Below are 21,909 nucleotides of genomic sequence, written 5' to 3'. Positions count from 1 at the left end.
TTTTCTGCAGCAAATTTGTGCTATTGTGTTTCAAATTGTGTAAAAGCTCAGGTAATCTAATCAGGCTGAGAAATGAAATGGTTAGCAGAATGTGACCCTCATGCCCATGTTAGAATACAGACCCCGATATAAATCAAACACTGTTTGTATACACTACTACAGCACACAGGCCTGCACGGCAAACCAGCAACCCTGCCACCCACCAAGTCACATACACTGCATCCCCACAGCTGCTTGTCTTGTGTAAATGACCACATGGGTCGCAAACTACTAAGGAGGGTGTTTTTGACTGATGCTGGAGCGCTCCTAGTGGTCAAAAGAAGTGAATGTTGTTCCAGAGACATCCATCCATCCATCCATTATCCAAACCACTTATCCCAATCGGGGTCATGGGATGCTGGAGCCTATCCCAGCAGTCATTGGGCGGCAGGCGGGGAGACACCCTGGACAGGCCACCAGTCCATCACAGGTCCAACACACACACACACCTAGGGACAATTTAGTATGGCTGGTTCACCTGACCTACATGTCTTTGGACTGTGGGAGGAAGCCGGAGCCCCCAGAGGAAACCCACACAGACAACATGCAAACTCCACACATGGGACGACATGGGATGACCCCCCGCCCCCCCAAGGTTAGACGACTCTGGGGCTCGAACCCAGGACCTTCTTGCTGTGAGGCGACCGTGCTAACCACTGCACCACCGTGATGCCCTGTTCCAGAGACATTTTCTTGGAAACATGATAAGATGAAGATAATCGATCAATTCCCTTATTAAACGCGACGAGAACGCTCAGTAATGACAACCTAACCTCAACCCTAAAACTTAACCACTGAAGGACTTGCCGTTTCAACTAGTCTACACCTGTAGTCTACACCTGCCATGTGAGTTTATAGCCAATGAGCAATGTGGTCTTTTTTTTTTTTCAGACATAAAAATCGGTCATAGTTTGGCGTTCCTAGTCAGTTTATTTGGTTATTCAGAGGTTCATCAGGTGGGACTTCACTTATCTTATTTGGTACCATGTTAAGCATGCAAGGTCAATTAATTTGCAAAGAAATACAGCAGAAAAGAGCCAAAACGATGCTAAGGAAATATACAGGAAACACAACTGGTGATCTGCAAAAATCTGGAGGGCATGCGACAGTTCTCCTCTATAGCTAATACTAATGATCCTAAACTTACCTTCTGCCCTGCTTGTCCTTTTAAGCCCTGGGGTCAGTCACAGCAGACACAGTCACATGCAAAGGAATGTGGTGGGAGGAGAGAGAGACAGACAGACAGACAGACAGACAGAGAGAGAGAGAGAGAGAGAGAGAGAGAGAGAGAGAGAGAGAGAGAGAGAGAGAGAGAGAGAGAGAGAGAGAGAGAGAGAGAGAGAGAGAGAGAGACAAAGACAGACAGAGCAAGACAGAGAGAGAGAGATTGAGAGAGAGAGAGGAACCATTGTTAGAGACATGGAGAGGGTAAAGGTCATGCAGCAGCATCAGGGTTGGTGAATGGGGGGCTGTTGGGGGGCCATTGTGTTGAGATGGACTTCTCTTACAGAGACCACAGGAGAGGCAGTGGGTTCTGGAGTGGTGGATAAGCTATAAAATCTCAAATTCCTCTGAATAAAGTGCTGGAGGAAGGCGTGCCTCGAGCCTGTGTTGATATATTGAGTGGTCCTGGTCTCTCAGTGGAGCGTCACAGTAAAAAAAAAAAAAAAAAAAAAAAAAAAAAAGCAGCAGGCTTTTGAAAACTAGAGAAGTATTGAGACCACAGTGTCAGATGAGGGACAATCTGCAGCTGCTCAGAAGGATTGAGAGGAATAATGGTAAAACGCTCTCCATATGCTGTGGGGCTAAAAATACCCTGAATTGTGGTCATATCCACAGCTGAATGAGGCAAAAGAAATGGGAGGAAGGTTTTGATCCACCTGTTCAAAGATGGTTGCCTCCTTACTGCCTCTGTAGATTTTGGTATGGGTGGTCTTTTGGCAGAGGTGTTATTTGGAGTCATACAGATTAACTCAATGACGCTAGTCTTTCTGATTTCCCACGTCCCCCCGTTTTAGCTTTTCCCCCCAAAATCATTCAAAAAACAGTATATGCAGTCTTTAAAGTTGAAGAGTCGATTCAGACTCTCGTTTGGGCTGTTCCTTTTCCAACTTTGCCTACGTCATGGGTGCTAAGGACTTTGAGGAAAACTTAAATTGTGCACTAGTTTACAGAAGATCATGGTGTCTTATTTAGCATGGCCTCTTAAATTAAGCCTTCACATGAAGACCACATTCAGCAGAATGCAAATCACACCGGAGACAAAGGAGCTCCTGTCGGACCATGTGAGCCAAGCTTTTACTGGCCATCAGCACATCAGGCATAGTATGTTTCCATGCCTCCCATTACTGAACACTGACCAGAGTTATTTGAGCTGGAGAAATAACACGAGCTTTCCACTCACTACGAACAACAAAACGGTACGGACAGGTCTTACTTTTAGGCTTGGTGTTGCTCGTATGCTCGTAGGAACGCTGCCCACCACAACAAGCTTCACACACACATCAGGGTCTGGTGGCATCTAACAGATTCTTTCATTTCGCATGTGTTCACACATCAGTAAAGGGATGGGAAGATTTACACCACGTTTTTGAAGAAACACAAAACAGAGATGCACATTAAAAAAGGAGTTGCCTTGCAAACAACTACAGTCAAGTGCCACAGAAGTGTGTTGGCAGGTGTGTGTGGGGTGGTGTTCTCTGCAGAAGATCCTGTGGGATCTCTGTTAGCAGGTGTGTGTGGGGTGACCTTCTCTGCAGAAGATCCTGTGGGATCTATGTTAGTGGGTGTGTGTGGGGTGACCTTCTCTGCAGAAGATCCCGTGGGATCTCTGTTAGCAGGTGTGTGTGGGGTGACCTTCTCTGCAGAAGATCCTGTGGGATCTATGTTAGTGGGTGTGTGTGGGGTGGTGTTCTCTGCAGAAGGTCCTGTGGGATCTCTGTTAGTGGGTGTGTGTGGGGTAGTGTTCTCTGCAGAAGATCCTGCGGGATCTCTGGCACCTTGTACCATGTGCTCACATGGAGGTCTGAAGTGGACCTCATTGGATGTGTTCAGAATTTGAAAATGAACAAAACCAGTGATTATGGACACATATTGCATACTCTAATCAGACACTTGGCCTAATCAGTCTAACTAATGACATTACAAATAGAATGGAGAATGAATGACAGTTGGGAATGAAAAGAGTTTTAACAACATATTTTCTGCATTGTTGAGATCTCTGAGATCATTGTTTAGATCGAAGTCCAATAAAGATCAGAGATTCATAATGTAATCAATAAACATGATGCAATCATAACATAATAATACTAATATAATCATAATGTAATCTATAATATTAACCATTAAAACGTGTTGTTCTATCATTAATAAAGGTAATAATTAAGTTATGAATATATCATCATATATGATGAATATATCATGACAATGTAGTGAATACATATGTACAGAATATACGTTAACTCTACACAGTACACCAGTAACACACGACTTCTCTGTCCATCACTTCAGTCTTCATAAGAATGTCCTACCTAACCCATATCATATCATATCATATCATACCCAGGTCATATCATATCATATCATATTCAGGTCATAACACACACTGACACACTGCTGTGGTGTGTTAAGGTGGAGACTCACCATCCTTCCAGGAATGCCCATACCTCCTTTGTCTCCCTAGTAAGCAACGCAAAGTCAAGATGTCAACAGAGCTGCAACATCACTACATACACCATCATACACATCACCATACACACCATCATATACACCATCACATACACCATCACACACACCACCACATACACCATCACACACACCCCCACATACACCATCACATACACATCACTTACACCACTACATACATCATCATACACACCACCATATACACCATCATATACACCATTACATACACGACCACATACACCATCACATACACATCACACACACCACCACATACACATCACATACACCACTACATACACAATCATACACACCATCATATACACCATCATATACACCATTACATACACGACCACATACACCATCACATACACATCACACACACCACCACATACACCATCACATACACATCACATACACCACCACATACACCACCACACACACCATCACATACACCATCACACACACCACCACATACACTACCCCATACACCATCATACACACCACCACATACACCATCATGTACAGGCTCAAAGGGATACCTTGACATTTTGACTCATGTGTCATTTCTTCCACAACTACTTTGAATTTGATTCAGTGCTAATGTAGTGTGTGCAGATGTGTGCAGATGTGTTCTTTTTTCCTGCTATACACATCTGCACACATCTGGTAGCCTGCTCAGGACCTGTCATGGAACCAGCAGCACCACTCTGCACTGGACTCACAGAGGAACACTACCAGCAGCATCTGTGTTTCCAGATCACGTGTGATGGTACATATCTGGTCAGTGTCTGCAGCTAATGGGACGTTCTCAATGTCATGGTATCCATTTAAGGTCTCTGATAAACAGCGGCTTAACTGTAGTGAACAGCCATAGCCATGTCAGCCAGCCCACCATGCCATGCCCCCCCCGCTCACATATGCACTCATGCCTCTTCATGTCATCATCGTCATAATAATAATAATAATAATATTTGGTGGGGTGTTTTAGTTTAATTTCAGTTTAGGAGCTGGTTTTACCTTACACAATTTTTCCCTGTTCACTTTTGTGACAGTTTTTATGACAGCATATAAAACAAGGATATCATAGAGGTTTGAAGCGTGTTTTTGGAGGACTTCAGGATATGTGATGGTATGATGGATTATTTTAGGGTATGTTTGGCACCACGGCTTGTCGGCTAACAAACATTAAACAAGCCACAGTATGTGATTATTATTATGAAACTATGTGATTACTATTATGAAACTATGTATGTTATTATTATTATGAAACTATGTGGTTACTATTATGAAACTATGTGATTACTATTATGAAACTATGTATGCGATTATTATTATGAAACTATGTGATCACTATTACGAAACTGTGTGATTATTATTATGAAACTATGTGATTACTATTATGAAACTATGTGATTACTATTATGAAACTATGTATGTGATTATTATTATGAAACTATGTGATTACTATTATGAAACTATGTATGTGATTATTATTATGAAACTATGTGATTACTATTTTGAAACTGTGTGATTATTATTATGAAACTATGTGATTACTATTATGAAACTGTGTGATTATTATTATGAAACTATGTGATTACTATTATGAAACTATGTATGTGATTATTATTATGAAACTGTGTGATTATTATTATGAAACTATGTGATTATTATTATGAAACTATGTGATTACCATTATAAAACTGTGTGATTATTATTATGAAACTATGTGATTATTATAATGAAACTATGTGATTACCATTATAAAACTATGTGATTATTATTATGGGCCTTTGTGATTACTATTATGGGCCTTTGTGATCACAACTGCCCAGCTGTCAAAAATCACATCTAAAATTACCACTACAGGAATATACCATTATGGAGAGGGCTTAAAAAAAAACAAAAAAAAACATCCTTCCATCCTCGTTCAGTCTAACAACACTGTTGCAAGTCAATATCCACATTTAATCCGTCATAACTTGCGGGAGAAAATCATTCAGCGACTGTGACACAAAATGTCAGTAACTCTCCAAAAGAAACCTTTAAAAGGCCTGTCTCCATGTTGTAGGAGTGTGTCTTTTTAACCATAATAACCAAACTTGTTGTGCCGTTTAACTAAGTTTAATGAAAGAATAAAAGTTACAAGTGAGGCACTTGTGGCTGTCAGCTAGGCATGCTATCAGAACTAACCTAACCGTCTCAGTCTGGATGTTAACATTAACTACCTACAACAATGAACACTGGTAGTTGTAGCCCTATAACTAAACTCTGACTATGTAGTCATGTCAGGTCCTACAGTTTCCCCCTTCTTTAACTAAAACCCTAGGTCAAGATAAAGTCATTCAGTCTAGCCGTAGTCTTCTTTCACGAGCTGGCCGTGGCTCTGCATGTTGTTCTTCTTGTGCCCTTGCTTGTGGCGCATCTCCCTGAGCCACTTGTTGTCTCGGTCGTTTAAAGGTTCTGCTCTTGACCTGCATCATGGTCAGGTGGTTGTGGAATGACCAACTCAGCATCCATGTGCTCTTCGGCAGGCTGGTTGGTGCGAAATAGTCTTCTTGAGTTCCAGAAGGCTCCATCTTGAAGCTGGAAGGTGTACCTGCCATGTCAAGCGATGACCCTATAAGGGCCAGACAAACTGGTCTTCAGCTTGCGTCCCCTCAGTGGTCGCTTGACCCAGACACAATCTCCAACTTGCAGTGAGGGATCCTCCTTGACATGGTTTCTTTTGACGTAGTACTTCTTTTGAGCCTCCTGACATTTCTGTACTTCTTTGTGTAGCTTTGCGTAATCAGGTGGTTTGTCAGCCGAGAAGGATGGATGGACTGTGTCCAGCGGGACTCTCAATGTTCCTCCGATCATGAGCTTTGCGGGTAATTTCCCTGTGACCTTGTGAGGCACTGATCTGTCACTCAACAGTAGTGTTTGCAGTGCATCAGAGAACTGTTTTCCTTCTTGGAGCAGGGCACGAAGACCATACTTCAGAACTTTCTTAAACGTCTCCACACCGGCATTGGCTCGTGAATGGTACAACAGTGTCTTCTGATGCGCGATTCCTTTCTTCTCCAAGAAACATGTGAAGTCAGCTTGGAATTGTGGGCCATTATCTGTCACTAGAACTTGAGGCTGGCCACATCGTGTAAACAGGTCTGAAAGTCCATTAATCACTGTCGCAGTAGTCATGTTGCTTGTGGATATGACTTCAGGCCATTTGTTGTACAGCTTGATAACAACGATCAGATACTTCTGATGTGCTGGAGCTGCTTGTAGTTGCCCGAAGATGTCCACTTGAATCTTCTCCCAAGGTCCTTTAGGCCATGGTGTTGGCTGTAGCAGTGGTTTCTCTGGTACAAGTGACTTTTCAGTCAGTGCTCAGGGCACACAGATTTTCACAAAGTTGGTGAAGTTGTCATCCATCTTTGGCCACCATACTTTTCTGCGAAGGAACTGTTTCATCTTCCTTGTTCCTGGATGTCCTTGATGTGCTTGGATGAGGACTTTGTGTCTGAGTGTGATTGGTACAACAGTACGGTCTCCTCTTCCAACACATGACGTTTTCCAACTGAAAAATTCTTCCCTTACCATGTAGTATGGGCTGAGTAGCATGTCTTTCCGTGGACCTTTCCATCCTGTTTTCATGTAGCACAGCACCTCCTTCAGTACTGGATCTTGCAGTGTTTCTCTTGCGAGCTGTTCAGGAGTGATGGCTGCTTGAAGCTCATCAATGAAGGTCTGCTGTATGAAGAGCTCATCTTCCTCCTTGTCGAAGTAAGACTTCTCTGAACCATCATCTTGTGGCACAAGTCTAGAAAGGGTGTCTGCAACATTGTTGGACTTTCCTAGGTGAAACTCAGTTTTGTACGTGTACTGGGCAAGCTGATCTGACCATCTGGAGATTCTCATGGGCCGTCTTCCAGTTCCTGCGGCCAACAGAAGAGTGGTCAGGGCCTGATGAACTGTTCTAAGAGTAAATGGTTATCTGAATAAGTACACGTGCCATTTCTCCATGCTCCATACACAAGCCAGTGCTTCTCTTTCCCCAACTGAGTATCTCTGTTCAGTGGCTGACAGGCTCTTTGATGCGTAAGCAACTGGACGTTCTTCTCCAGCCACGATCTGCGATAGGACTGCACCTAATCCAACTGCTGAAGTGTCACAGGTAAGGAATGTTGTACGATCTGGGTGGAAGTAAACTACAACAGGTGGTTCTGCTATTGCATGTTTGAGTTCGGTGAAGGCTTGGTCTTGTGTGCATGTCCATTTCTATTCTGTGTCCTGGCATAGCAACAGTCTCAGGGGTTCTGTTGTCATTGCATAATCCGGAATGAACTTCAAGTAGTAGTTCGTCATCACCTAGAGGGTTTGAAGCTCTTTCACACTCCGTGGTGCTGGCATCTTCTCAATGGCAATCACCATTGGGCTGGCATGGTTTCACTCCAGTAGCACTCACCTTGTAACCAAGAAACTCGATTGTGTTGGTGCTAAAGACACATTTTTCTCTGTTCAACATCATGTTGGACTTTGCAAGGCCTGCGAACACTTTTAGTCTTTCATCATGTTCTTCTTGATCCTTTCCTCTGCACATCAGCTTTTGTACTAGCCTGTGCTGCCGCTGCTCCCTGCAGGACTTTCACTTCCTCTCTCACAGTGTCCATGCTAGTTGCTATGACAACAGCTTTAGCCACGGTAATGTCCCGCTCGTTAAGCAAACGTTCCCTCAACTTGCTGCTTGTAGTCTTGTTTATCAACTAATCTTTTATCAACTGCTCTGTAAGCTCTCCCCATTCACAAGTACTTGCTAACTGCCTTAACTCTGCTACATACATTGCTGCAGATTCTCCCTGTAGTTGTGCCCTTCTGTAGAATTTAGCCCGTTCAATAGTGACGTTTCCTTTGGGCAGAAAATGCGCATCCAGAGGTGCGATAGCGTGCTCCATTTCAGTAACTTCAACATCACCTGGTAGAGTAGCAAATATGCGTTGTCCTTCGGTCCCCAAACAATGGAGAAGGATCGCCAACTGTTGCTCTTTCGGGACCTTGGTTAATCCAGTAGCTAGCAGGTAAGTTTCGAAGTGCTTTTTCCATATTTTCCATTGTAGAGGAGGGTCGCCTGGTGTGGCCAGAAAGGGCTGGATCGGTGCCAAAATGCAGACGCATTCATTTCTACAGCAGGCCTGGTAGCTAGCTCTTCTAGCTCAGCCGCTTGCTCTGGCTGTAATGCCTCTACGTCTGCTTCGTCAACGTCAGACATCAACGTTCAGTTCGAAAAATCCTCGTCGCCACATGTAGGAGTGTGTCTTCTTAACCATACTAACCAAACTTGTGCTGTTTAACGAAGTTTAATGAAAGAATAAAAGTTACAAGTGAGGCACTCATGGCTGTCAGCTAGGCATGCTTTCAGAACTAACCTAACCATCTCAGTCCGGATGTTAACATTAACTACCTAAAACAATGAACACTGGTAGTTGTAGTCCTATAACTAAACTATGACTATGTAGTCATGTCAGGTCCTACACATGTCACTTTGATGACCCTGTTTCACAACACAGGATTACACGTGTGTGTATGGGGGGGGGTGTAATAGACAAATCAGGTCAAAGGTCAGATATCAGAAGGCGACCTGCTGCCATGATGGAGACACGTCATCCGTGTGGGGATCGGCGGCTGATCTGCACACAGCGGAGACGGACTGTGCAGACCAGAGGCTGACCACACCACGTGGACTGAATCTGAGCGGTGACTTGTTGAAAGGATTTGTGTTATGGTTAATTCACAGCATGAACAGAGATATTATTCAATTCTTGTTGTTATTTATGTATTTATTTTTCAGAAAAATCCAGAGTCAGTGATGAGTGAAAGCAGATGAGCATGCATGTGGCCCCCGAGTTAGACAGGGGCCTCTCTGGTTCCCAGACTGAGAAGCTGACATGGACGCAGTCACTTCAGTCTGACTTGCAGAACGAGCTGCTTTTTCAGGCATTAAAATTAACAATGTGATCAAATTAAAATGTGCTTATTCTAACATGTACTTTTACTCTATGTGCTGATATGCCCGTTGCTCTAACACTAGAAAGCTGCTCAGCAGGGGAAGCAGAGAGACCCATAGAGAAGAACTGACAGTCCGGACATGCAGCAGACACAGACAGACAGGACACAAGTTAAAAGACAGTTACCGGAAAGCCCGCTCGTCCAGGAGGACCCTGAAAAAGGGGTGAGAGAGAGGATGGTACAAAAAAGAAACGAGTGATTTTTCAGTATTACACAGTGGACATATCACAGAAGGTAACCCACACTGAGCCGGGCAGAACCACACAGACAAGAGCTGCCTGACAACCATTGCTGCAGTATTATTCTCCTTCCAAACAGCATGTATGATGATTTAACTTTGTAAGATACATTTTACTGTGGCCTCTGGGCTTCAGTTAAAAAAGGCAACAAGGAGAACATAGTGTTGTTCCATGACTGACGGAAATAAAGCATGAAAGCCAAAAGTTTAGATATTTGCATTTGCAGTTTACAACCTATTGGGCAATGCTGCTAATATATCAACATACATCTGTAAGCTGAGGTCAAACATGGATGTAGACCAACTTAGCCATACAGGCAGGTACATTTCATTGGCATGCCAGATGTTTCTCAGCATCCACCAGCATACTATTCCTCATTACAGAACCAATGAACATGCAGAGTTAGGTGTGTGAGACACATAGGCAGGTAATAGTCTGTACCACCCACACCTGTGTCACCTACATAGTCTACATGCAATAGTCTGTACCACCCACACCTGTGTCTCCAGTGGTCTGCATTGTAGGCTACACTAGTTTCTTTGCATATAGAAGACATATAGACATATAGAGAGCTTTTAAACTCTACATTCTCCTTATGCTAAGTCTGGCCACTTGTCTCAGTGTAACAAGTTTCAATGTAACACAAATAAAATAAAAGGAAAAAACTAACTAAATAAATCCTGATGAGGTGGACTACAATAGCCCTTAACCAGAGCTTTCCTGCCGGGAGCTAAAAGGCTCACGTAGTCAAATGTCAAGTAGCTTTTGTTTTTCACTGGGCTGGCGGAACAAATATGAATGGGTCTTACGTGAGGAACCTCTTTATAAAGGATGCAATGCTAATTGCTCCTCAGACTTGGCAATTAAACTTTCAAAATAACAGGAAGTCTTGACATTTTCCCAAAAGCCCTGTAGACGTTGACTTTTCACCGAGGAGAAGGCAAGCTGTTTGGAGGAGTTCCTGGTGCTGAATGCTGGCGCGTCATCATTATTCCTCCCCAGAGGCTGCTGGGAGAGCGCCGTTAATAGTTCCCAGTGTGTGTGTGGGTGGGTGTCTGCTGGCTGACAGCATGAGAGAGGAAGTACTTATTCTTTCGTCGATAATCCTACAAGGAAGAGATTAACGTCCCACTTATCTCTTTATGCTCTTTGATTCATAAAAGAACAGAGTTCAAGGTCTGAAACCCAAACTCCAATCAGAGATGGAACCAGATGCAGAACAGAGCAGCTGCTGGGCCATCCTTCTATATCATCATCATTCATCCTCTCTCACTGCTGCTGTACTGATACTGTACTGGTACTGTACTGCTACTGTACTGCTGCTGTACTGGTACTGTACCGATGCTGTACTGGTACTGTAATGCTACTGTGCTGGTGCTGCTCTGGGATGACAGTCAGGTATTGTCATATGGAGATGCACAGTTATCTAAATTAATGATAATGAGAATCTATTACCAAAAAATTCATACAAAAGGAGGTTTGACATACTGGATGGAGTAATATGTGAAAACATTATATTTTACATTACCAAACAGTTCAATGTGATGCATCTCGGTTGGGTGCTGGTGTTTTTGCATGTGTAAACAGACAATGCCGTACTAACTGATATTGTATACAATACCCAATGAATATCGTGACAATGATATTTTTCATATCGCCCAGCACTACAAGGCCTTGTACTACTTGTAGGGCAAAACAGTAAAATGCCTTTCATACAAGCTCAACTGACCATGATGCTTTGGGGGTCCTCCACTTCAGTAAATCATCTAATAGCTCTGCTAAACCACTGGTTCCTCAAAGAAAATTTAACTATCATTTTCAAAAATATTCTACCCACATGCAAGTTTGACCTGCGTAACAGTAAACCTCACCTCCTCCTCACCAGGTCGTCCGCTAGGATGCCCTATAGGGTTTCAGTTGTGCATGTTTGTTTAAAGCATGGGGACACTACTCCATATGCAGTTCAGTTCTATGGTTCTCTGCTAACTGGAGATTTCGTGTCTTTCCATTGTCAAGATGCACTGATCATCTGTAAAGCCACAATGTCACGCGGTCCATCACATAGGTCTACAACGAGCACTACTGCTACCCATAGGAGTAGCAGGATTCATTATCCAGGTTTACTCCTCTAGACCCGTCGTGCTCTGCTCTGTTGTCTCCTGACAACGTTAACAGTAAAAGCAAAAGTCCAATCTACAACACAAGGCGCAGACTACAAGCGTCAACCAAAAATAGGTAAAAAGGAAAGAAGACGAAAAAAGGATTTGGCTGTAATTTATCTGAACTGAAGTCTCTAGCTTATCTGAGTGATCAGTGTATGGGTGTCCACACCATGACCAGCAGCTCCGGAACAGCACCTTGCATGACCCCGGCAGTCAGAGGTCAGCAGGGAGCGTTGGTTCGGTTAGATTCCTGTCCGTAGGGTGCAGGGGTTTCCTAACAGCGGAGGGAGCCCTTCATTGAAATTATGCAGTAAACCTCTAACATATGGCTCCCATTTGGCAGGAGCTGCTGAATGAATGAAAAGTGGGGTGGGCTGCATCAGGCGATCACGCAGGGGTTATTAGGGCTCCCGGGGCCTCTGGGATGTATAGGGGGACTGTATGATTAAGCGTTACTATGACTGGAGTTATTTTAGCGGCTGACAACTCGGCAACGTACGGAGACGATGGAGTCTGACCGTGGAGAACCATTAGCCGTTTAATTGAGGGGTAGCTGATTTTAACCTATCTGCTCGCATGATAAACACAGTGGTTTACTGCAGCTGCATGAGTGCAGCTTGTGAGTGGCGACTTGTGACGGACATCGGTTGGCCGTGCGGTTCAGTTTCATTAGATCTGGATGATGTTTCTAATCAGCTCTCATTATGCCAGAGTGTTTTAACACAAGGCCAACATAAGGTTAGAGGTCAACGTCCCTCCAATGTTCCCTATGAATAGTGATGGTCTTTTATGTTTTCTTTTATTTTGATTTCCCCCCCCCCTTTTCTTCCCAATTGTACTTGGCCAATTACCTCACTCTTCCGAGCCGTCCCGGTCTCTGCTCCACCCCCTCTACTGATCCGGGGAGGGCTGCAGACTACCACATGCCTCCTATGAGACATGTGGGGTCACCAGCCGCTTCTTCTCACCTGACAGTGAGGAGTTTCACCAGGGGGACGTAGCATGTGGGAGGATCACACTATTCCCCCCAGTTCCCCCTCCCCTCTGAACAGGTGCCCCAACTGACCAGAGGAGGCGCTACTGCAGCGATCAGGACACATACCCACATCCGACTTCCCACCTGCAGACACGGCCAAATGTGTCTGTAGGGACGCCCGACCAAGCCGGAGGTAACACGGGGATTCGAACCGGCAAGCCCCGTGTTTTTAGGCAACGGAATAGACCACTACGCTGCCCAGATGCCTGTTTTTAACAGAAAAAAGAACAAGAAGAGGTCAGTTTCATGTTGTGTTACAGTCTAGTCATGTGGCTAAAGGTGCTAGTTTGACCTTTTCATACAGAGGTCTGAAATAATTCATATTCACGTAACGTCTTTTCACACTTCCCTTTTGCTTTAGGAGGCACAATGGGAGCAAGCACAGTAAAAATAAAATGCATATTTTCCATGGATTAGGAACATTTAGTTATACTGCTCCTTGACAGTTTCCCTATAAATATTGGATGTAAAAGAAAACGTGTCACTCTTTGTGTTGCAAAAGCAAAAATCAGTTTTTATGGAAAAATAAATATTGAAACTCACTGCTGGGATAGGCTCCAGCATCCCCGCGACCCCGGTTGGGATAAGCGGCTTGGATAATGGATGGATGGATGAAACTCAGTTCAATGTCACTTCCATATACAATCCCCCTACACGAGGGGTCGTTTTCACTTTCCCAGTGATTTTATCTCAAATGCAAACATGAAAAGAAATCTTAAATTGTTAAAAAAGACGGAAATATGTATTTGTGCTTGTTGGAGCTTTGCACCCACAGGCTGTTGTTGAGGCAAAGAGCACAATCACAATGATCTACTGGCCTACTTGGTTGGCTGTGCTCAGAGCTTACATCCTAGGTCCTACTCCAGGGGGAGCATCTAGTCTGCAAGATGCAGCACTATCTACCATGCTGTGTGTCATATTACAGTATGCACAAACCAGGGTCAGGCTCTGATGTTCAAGTTGTATTTTTTTCTTTTAATCCCCCCCCCTTTTCTCCCCAATCGCATCCGGCCAATTAACCCACTCTTCCGAGCCATCCCAGTCCCTGCTCCACCTCCTCTTCCGATCTGGGGAGGGCTGCAGACTACCACACGTCTCCTTCGATACAGTGGAGTCACCAGCCGCTTCTTTTCACCTGACAGTGAGGAGTTTCACCACGTGGGAGGATCACGCTATTCCCCTCAGCCCCCCCCCCTCCCCTGAACAAGTGTCCCGACCGACCAGAGGACACATACCCACATCCGGCTTCCCACCCGCAGTCACAGCCAATTGTGTCTATAGAGACGCCCGACCAAGCCGGAAGTAACAAGGGTGTTACGGCTACACACCCGTGGCCGTAACAAAGGGGTTCGAACCGGCAATCCCCGTGTTGGTAGGTAACGGAATAGACTGCCATGCCCCTGTTCAAGTTGTATTTCAGAGGAAGAACGAGCTCAACAGCCAAGGGCTCTGCAGGAAGCTTGGTAGTCTAGTTGGTTAGGAGCAGAGTGAGCAAACCACCAAGCCATTCAGACTGACTTCAGCAGCTGCAATATTTTCCTCAGTGACACAAATTACTTTAATGCGAAGCCCTAAACTTTGGAAAATCCACGCCATGCCTCAACTGCAAACTGGCAGCCAGCTACTGAGCAGGTAGCGGGCATGGATGGACTTACTGCTCAGAGCTTCATTTAACCAGCGAGCTAGCCGATGCTGCTTCCTTCTCTGCGGCGCTGGAAATATTCCTGGACCCAGGATGCAAGGTACATGTGTAGAGTCAGGATGGGAATGGAGATATGGCGTACCAGTAATCCTGACCCAGTACCAAACGATCAGGACTGGATTGGTTATTTAACATCATTTCTCTCTACTGTCATAAACCAGAAAAACTGTGACCACCTCTCAAGAATTGAGGTGGATGAGCTGGTGTTTCTCCAGTGAATGCCCACCTTACTGGACCATGCAACATTATAAAAAAGTACTTAATGCGTTTTACCACATGGCAGGTAATTCTGAGCTACAAATGGGCATAACACTAATACGTTATGTGTTTTAGCTGGGTAACTCAGTTATACAACAGGCAGTGACAGTCCGACATCCAGGGCAACATTCTCTCTCTTACTAGCTGACTCAGGGAATTTGGTTTTGCTTGCAGGTCCAACATGTACTGAATTTCCTCCTTACCAGCCCACAATCTGATTACTAAAGTCTAAAACAACTCTTGTGCCAAACAACAGCTAAAACATGGAACTTGTGGAGACCTGAGTGCAAACAAGAGATGATCTGATCATCTCTCACAAATCCCTGTGCACAAACCTAGAGGTCATTTCCCAACAGAGGATTTATAGAGCACCTAAACAACAGCCTGTGGGCAGATATATCCCAGTCCCAGTAACTCCTACAGCTTGAATGTGTGTGACATGTAAACAACTTTTTCTGGTTGGTCAGAGTCTTCTTGGGATTAGGATTTAGATGATGATATGAAATAGGACCTCAGCAATAGTCTTTGCAGATGTGTTACCCAGAGCCAAAGCGGCAGAATATCCGGTTTCGTAATCAACCACCGCTGATATGTTTTCACCCTTCCACACCCGCTGGCAGTAGGAGCTGCTGTACAGGAGAACAGCTCGCCAGTATCCTCACAGCCAATCCCATACTCCCAACACCAGCGTCAGCCCCAGGCATCTGAGAATCATCAGCTGAGTGCAAAATCACAACACTAAAGGCCTTTGGAGGCCAAGTCCACATTTTTCGTTTTCATTGATATCATGGTCCAACAAATCTCAAAGATCTCATTCATGGCTGTGGAAAATTGCAGAAAATCACAACTGTTCCACACCCTCCATGACAGACCACTTTTTCAGAGTTGTCAAGTAAACTTAATGGTCATATTTATTTTCTAATGTGTGAATTTTCTTCTCCCCCTCCCCGCATTTCTCCCCAGTTGTATCTGGCCAAGTACCCCACTCTTCCGAGCCGTCCCGGTCGCTGCTCCTCCCCCTCTGCTGATCTGGGGAGGGCTGCAGACTACCACATGCCTCCTCCCATACATGTGGAGTCACCAGCCGCTTCTTTTCACCTGACAGTGAGGAGTTTCACCAGGGGGATGTAGTGCGTGGGAGGATCACGCTATTCCCCCCAGCCCCCCGAACAGGTGCCCCGACCGACCAGTGCAGCAACCAGGACACATACCCACATCCGGCTTCCCACCCGCACACATGGCCAATTGTGTCTGTAGGGATGCCCGACCAAACCGGAGGTAACACGGGGATTCGAACCAGCGATGCCTGTGTTGGTAGGCAATAGCATAGTCCACTACGTTACCTGGACGCCCTTAATGTGTGAAATTTTACAAAAATAATCAGGTAAAAATGTGGATGTAGTGTGCAAAGGCCTAAAAGGATTTGAATACCGCAGCATTTCCCCTGAGCCAGTGAACAGATGCTGTGAGGAGGTCTGATGTGAGGATTTCTACAACTCTGAATGTCTGAATTTGAAATGTTTCTCTGTTTACTCAGGGAAGTATACTCATATTTTAAGCTTTGCAACACATGCGGCCTAAAATAAATCCATATTGTTGTACATTGTCTTTGGATTACTGCAGTTTTCCAGTAGGCTAGATGAGAGGGGATGCAGCCTTAAAAATCATATGACATCACAACATTTATAATGTTATGACATTTAAAGAAATTGAACTATACACTGAATGGGCATTAAAATATCATTGTAAGTCCGGGTAGCATAGCAGTCTATTCCATTGCCTACCAACACAGGGATCGCTGGTTCAAATCCTCGTGTTATCTCCGGCTTTGTAGGGTGTCCCTACAGACACAATTGGCCATGTCTGCGGGTGGGAAGTCGGGTGTGGGTATGTGTCCTGGTCGCTGCACTAGCACCTCCTCTGATGAGTTGGAGTGCCTGGTCGGGGGGCTGGGGGGAATAGTGTGATCCTCCCACACGCTACATCCCCCTGGTGAAACTCCTCACTGTCAGGTGAAAAGAAGCGGCTGGTGACTCCACATGTATTGGAGGAGGCATGTGGTAATCTGCAGCCCTCCCCGGATCAGCAGAGGGGGTGGAGCAGAGACTGGGACGGTTTGGAAGAGTTGGTGATTGGCCAGGTACAGTTGGGGAGAAAAAGGGGAAAATGTTTAAAAAGAAAAAGATGAATGCTGTACCTTTATTAATGTGAAGTTATACATGATGACTGGTAAAGCACTGAAGAGAAGTTCTGTGGGGCGGGCAGCACCAGCTGTCGAACACGCATGTACTGTAACGGAGTGTCACACAGAAACTGAAGCCATATTTTGCTAAAAGAATCAATATTAGAAAGGTTGGATACGTTTGCATGTATCAACTTGAAGGAACCGATTCTGTAGAAAGAATCGATCCAGCCATCACCCGTCACAAGTGACCGGTTAGGGGAGCTCGAATCCCCCCCCACAAGAACACACAGACGATAGCTAGCAAGAAGGCAAGTTCAGACTGAATCATGTAGAGGTAATGACGTGGCAATTCAGTCTGAACACCAGGCAGGCCACCAACACCCCTCAACATCACACACGAGTGTCTGGAGGTACTGTCACATCTCACTGCTGGTGGTGGAGGGAAAGAGGTCTCTGCTGAGTTTGTCTGAACAGGCGTAGCATCACATTCCTCACAACAGCCTGGATCCAGAGCTGGCTGTTCTGCAGACTGGTGGGCTGGAAAAGAATTTTCCCAGTGGAACTTTTACCATCTCGACTATGTGCCCCTCCATCTTGCCCTCCACGTGTATCTCCATATGTGCCCCTCTAGCCCACTAGGACTGTCTATAATTTATTCTTATTTATATCTTATTTTACCATTCATCCACTCCATCCATTATCCAAGCTGCTTATCCCAATTTCGGGTGGCGGGGATTCTGGAGCCTATCCCAGCAGTCACTGGGCAGCAGGTGGGGAGACACCCTGAACAGATCACCAGGCCATCACAGGGCCCTATTTCAGCAGCTCAGATATACTCTGTATTTCAAAATTCAATACCTCTCCCAGACCTTAGACCTCCTCACTAGACTGGAGGGTTTTGGTTGGTGTTCAGTATTATTTATGTTGCTAGTCAGCCCACAGTAAATATGGTGTGTTGCTCTAGAGATCATTATTCTTCATGATAAGAAACTGCAATATTTGAGATGACTTAAGGTCAGAAACCATGCAAACATGTGATGTGAACGTATTGATACTGCCCAACAATCTATTTCCATCATTTCCCTAACTTTTCCGCAATTTCCTAAGGTTTAGTATTCAGTTTTCCAAATTATTTTTCTGTCCATCTCCAGATGCTGCAGCTTTGCATAGGAACCCTGACATTCACTTTGTGAGGTCCCACAACACATGAAGTTGAATAACACAGAAACAGGAACTGATCTTATTTTACATCAACATCTAATCACCTTGACTTCCCCTAAAACAGTCAGACATGTGTGACTGCATCACCAAGTCTAGATGGGCAGGCGAGCAAACTTTCCTCCCTGTGACCGGTCCCATCCCAATATCCTGTTTTACTTGGAAATACATGTCATTATGGAGGTAAGATGACCCCTGGAGGCCGCTTCACATTGTTTTCAAGTGAACTACTAACGGGAATCACTAAACTGTCTACTTGGCTGTATGTCCTCCCTAACAGTCAGTAAATATAAGGACTGTCCAAAGTGGTTTCCTCAAGAGAAAGGAGTAAGACACACCCCCAGCCTAGACAGCTCGCCTGTCGCTGTCTACTCCTGCCTGCATCCTGTCTGCTGGTTTCCTCTAATCCCCTGACCCCACTATTATTGTCATGGCCCCAAGTTAGACCGTGGAACCTTTACCCCTACTCAGCACCGGCACATAGCTGTCACAGCTGTGCCAAATTTGAGCACCCGGGACAAGGTGTCCGATATGCCCCGCCCTGTTTAGGGACCCCCGGGGGCAAATATTAGATATCACACGCCAGCCCTGCAATGAGATTCAGTGTTGGGATCCTACAATGTGAGCGCTAGCCCTGCGGCAGGCCGGAGCGTAGGCCCGCTGTGGAATCTGGAGTGTGCAGCGCTCAGTTTGAGTCACGATGGGAGGAAGTGTGTGAGAGCGGAAAATCCACCACGCTCTCTGACTTCATTTACCTCGAAAGCCTCCCCCTCCGCTGGAGCTTTCCTCCACAATTTTCCAGGGAGGGAAGTTTCACTGAGGCTCTTGTCAAGTTCACACGACTGTACAGACTGCACATTCATACTGCTCAGTCATCTGATGGGAATGATGCGTACCAGTACCAGTACCAGTACTAGCCCAGGCACTACAACTGGTCACGCCACATTACGCATTTTGTACAAGTCTGACAATACACAAAACAATGGTCGGGATACCTTACACAAGTACACGAAGAAAAAAAAAGAGTGGATGAAGGTTCATAGAAATGTGACAAGGATCAAACCTGTTTAACTGAACATCCAGTACACACACTGAACATCCAGCTAACACACTGAACATCAAGCTCACACACTGAACATCCAGTTCATACCACAATCTGAAGAAATGTCACTTTACCACACACAGGTCATGCAACGGCTCCTGGTCTACTTACTGGAGGTCCTGCAAGAGAGAGAGAGGGTGGGGGGGGGGAGAGAGAGGAAGAAATTTAGTTCCATCATGAACTCACAGTTTATCTCAATCTTAAACAGTAATGTTTTACTTGCAGCAACACAACTTAAACAGTAATGCTTTACTTGCTGCAACACAACTGAAACAGTAGTTTTACTTGCTGCAACACAACTTCAGCTCTCTCGTCCCTCTGGCTTTCTGGCATAACAGTCTTCAAGCAAATATTGTGATTCAAAATGTCAGAGTTAGTCTTTTTAGAAGAAAGCCACTTTATTTGACATTGTATTCTTACAATAATAATCATCATCATCAGCAGCATCATCATCATTACATTTATATAGTGCTTTTCTAGACACCCAAATGAATTAATTGTATTTTTTAAACTTATCTACGTATTTATTGAATTTTGCATTTTACAAATCACAGAATCAACATATAAAGTGTAGTTTTACATTTAATTTGTCTTCTGCATGTAATTATCCTGTTGTATGTCAGCATGTAACCATCCTGTTGTATGTCAGCATGTAACCATCCTGTTGTATAGCAGCATGTAACCCATCGTATTGTATAGTTGCATGTAACCACCCTGTTGTATAGCAGCATGTAACTATCCTGTTGTATAGCAGCATGTAACCATCCTGTTGTATAGCAGCATGTAACCACCCTGTTGTATAACAGCATGTAACCATCCTGTTGAATAGCAGCATGTAACCATCCTGTTGTATAGCAGCATGTAACCATCCTGTTGTATAGCAGCATGTAACCATCCTGTTGTATAGCAGCATGTAACCATCCTGTTGTATAACAGCATGTAACCGTCCTGTTGTATAATAGCATGTAACCGTCCTGTTGTATAGCAGCATGTAACCGTCCTGTTGTATAGCAGCATGTAACCGTCCTGTTGTATAACAGCATGTAACCATCCTGTTGTATAGCAGCATGTAACCATCCTGTTGTATAGCAGCATGTAACCATCCTGTTGTATATCAGCATGTAACCATCCTGTTGTATAGCAGCATGTAACCATCCTGTTGTATAGCAGCATGTAACCATCCTGTTGTATAGCAGCATGTAACCACCCTGTTGTATAGCAGCATGTAACTATCCTGTTGTATAGGAGCATGTAACCATCCTGTTGTATAGCAGCATGTAACCATCCTGTTGTATAACAGCATGTAACCATCCTGTTGTATAGCAGCATGTAACCATCCTGTTGTATAGCAGCATGTAACCATCCTGTTGTATAGCAGCATGTAACCATCCTGTTGTATAGCAGCATGTAACCATCCTGTTGTATAGCAGCATGTAACCCATCCTGTTGTATAGCAGCATGTAACCATCCTGTTGTATAGCAGCATGTAACCATCCTGTTGTATAACAGCATGTAACCATCCTGTTGTATAGCAGCATGTAACCCATCCTGTTGTATAGCAGCATGTAACCCATCCTGTTGAATAGCAGTATGTAACCATCCTGTTGTATAGCAGCATGTAACCATCCTGTTGTATAGCAGCATGTAACCATCCTGTTGTATATCAGCATGTAACCATCCTGTTGTATAGCAGCATGTAACCATCCTGTTGTATAGCAGCATGTAACCATCCTGTTGTATAGCAGCATGTAACCATCCTGTTGTATAGCAGCATGTAACCCATCTTATTGTATAGCAGCATGTAACCATCCTGTTGTATAGCAGCATGTAACCATCCTGTTGTATAGCAGCATGTAACCCATCTTATTGTATAGCAGCATGTAACCCATCTTATTGTATAGGAGCAGTGGGCAGCTGCAGCACCCGGGGACCAACTCCAGTTCTTCTTCCCATTGCCTTGCTCAGGGGCAGCATGGTATGCAGGCATCCATGGCCCATCGTTTATAATCACTGTATACACAAGCAGGGATGTGCTCTGAAAACATCTTGTTCACATCAAACACTGGATCCCTGGTCGGAGCATGACTCACTGATGCGTTCAGCCTGTCTCGCTCCATCATCAGGAAACCACAGGGGGACATTAGGAAACACATAAACAGGCAGCACTTCCAATGTGTCACATAAGGTCATCCCGGCATTAAAGCACAGGATCTATTTCACAGGCCCAGGTTTTTTT

General features: G+C 44.6%; 1 protein-coding gene across 1 annotated transcript in view; it reads right to left on the bottom strand.

The window, feature by feature from the left end:
- The window catches only part of LOC130122581 (collagen alpha-1(XIII) chain-like), an 80,763-nt gene extending 74,434 nt beyond the window's left edge, over positions 1-6,329 (bottom strand). The window contains exons 1-2 of the mRNA XM_056291511.1: positions 6,198-6,329; positions 3,682-3,717 (exon numbers count right to left, since the gene is read on the bottom strand). Coding sequence (XP_056147486.1) covers positions 3,682-3,717; positions 6,198-6,329 — 168 coding nt within the window. The remainder of the gene's footprint in view (positions 1-3,681; positions 3,718-6,197) is intronic.
- Positions 6,330-21,909: the final 15,580 nt, after the last annotated feature.

The sequence above is a fragment of the Lampris incognitus genome, chromosome 13 (assembly GCF_029633865.1).
Source record: "Lampris incognitus isolate fLamInc1 chromosome 13, fLamInc1.hap2, whole genome shotgun sequence".
Classification (NCBI taxonomy): Eukaryota; Metazoa; Chordata; class Actinopteri; order Lampriformes; family Lampridae; genus Lampris; species Lampris incognitus.
The sequence above is the reverse complement of the archived record's forward strand: the minus strand, read 5'-3'. Positions and strand labels throughout refer to the sequence as shown.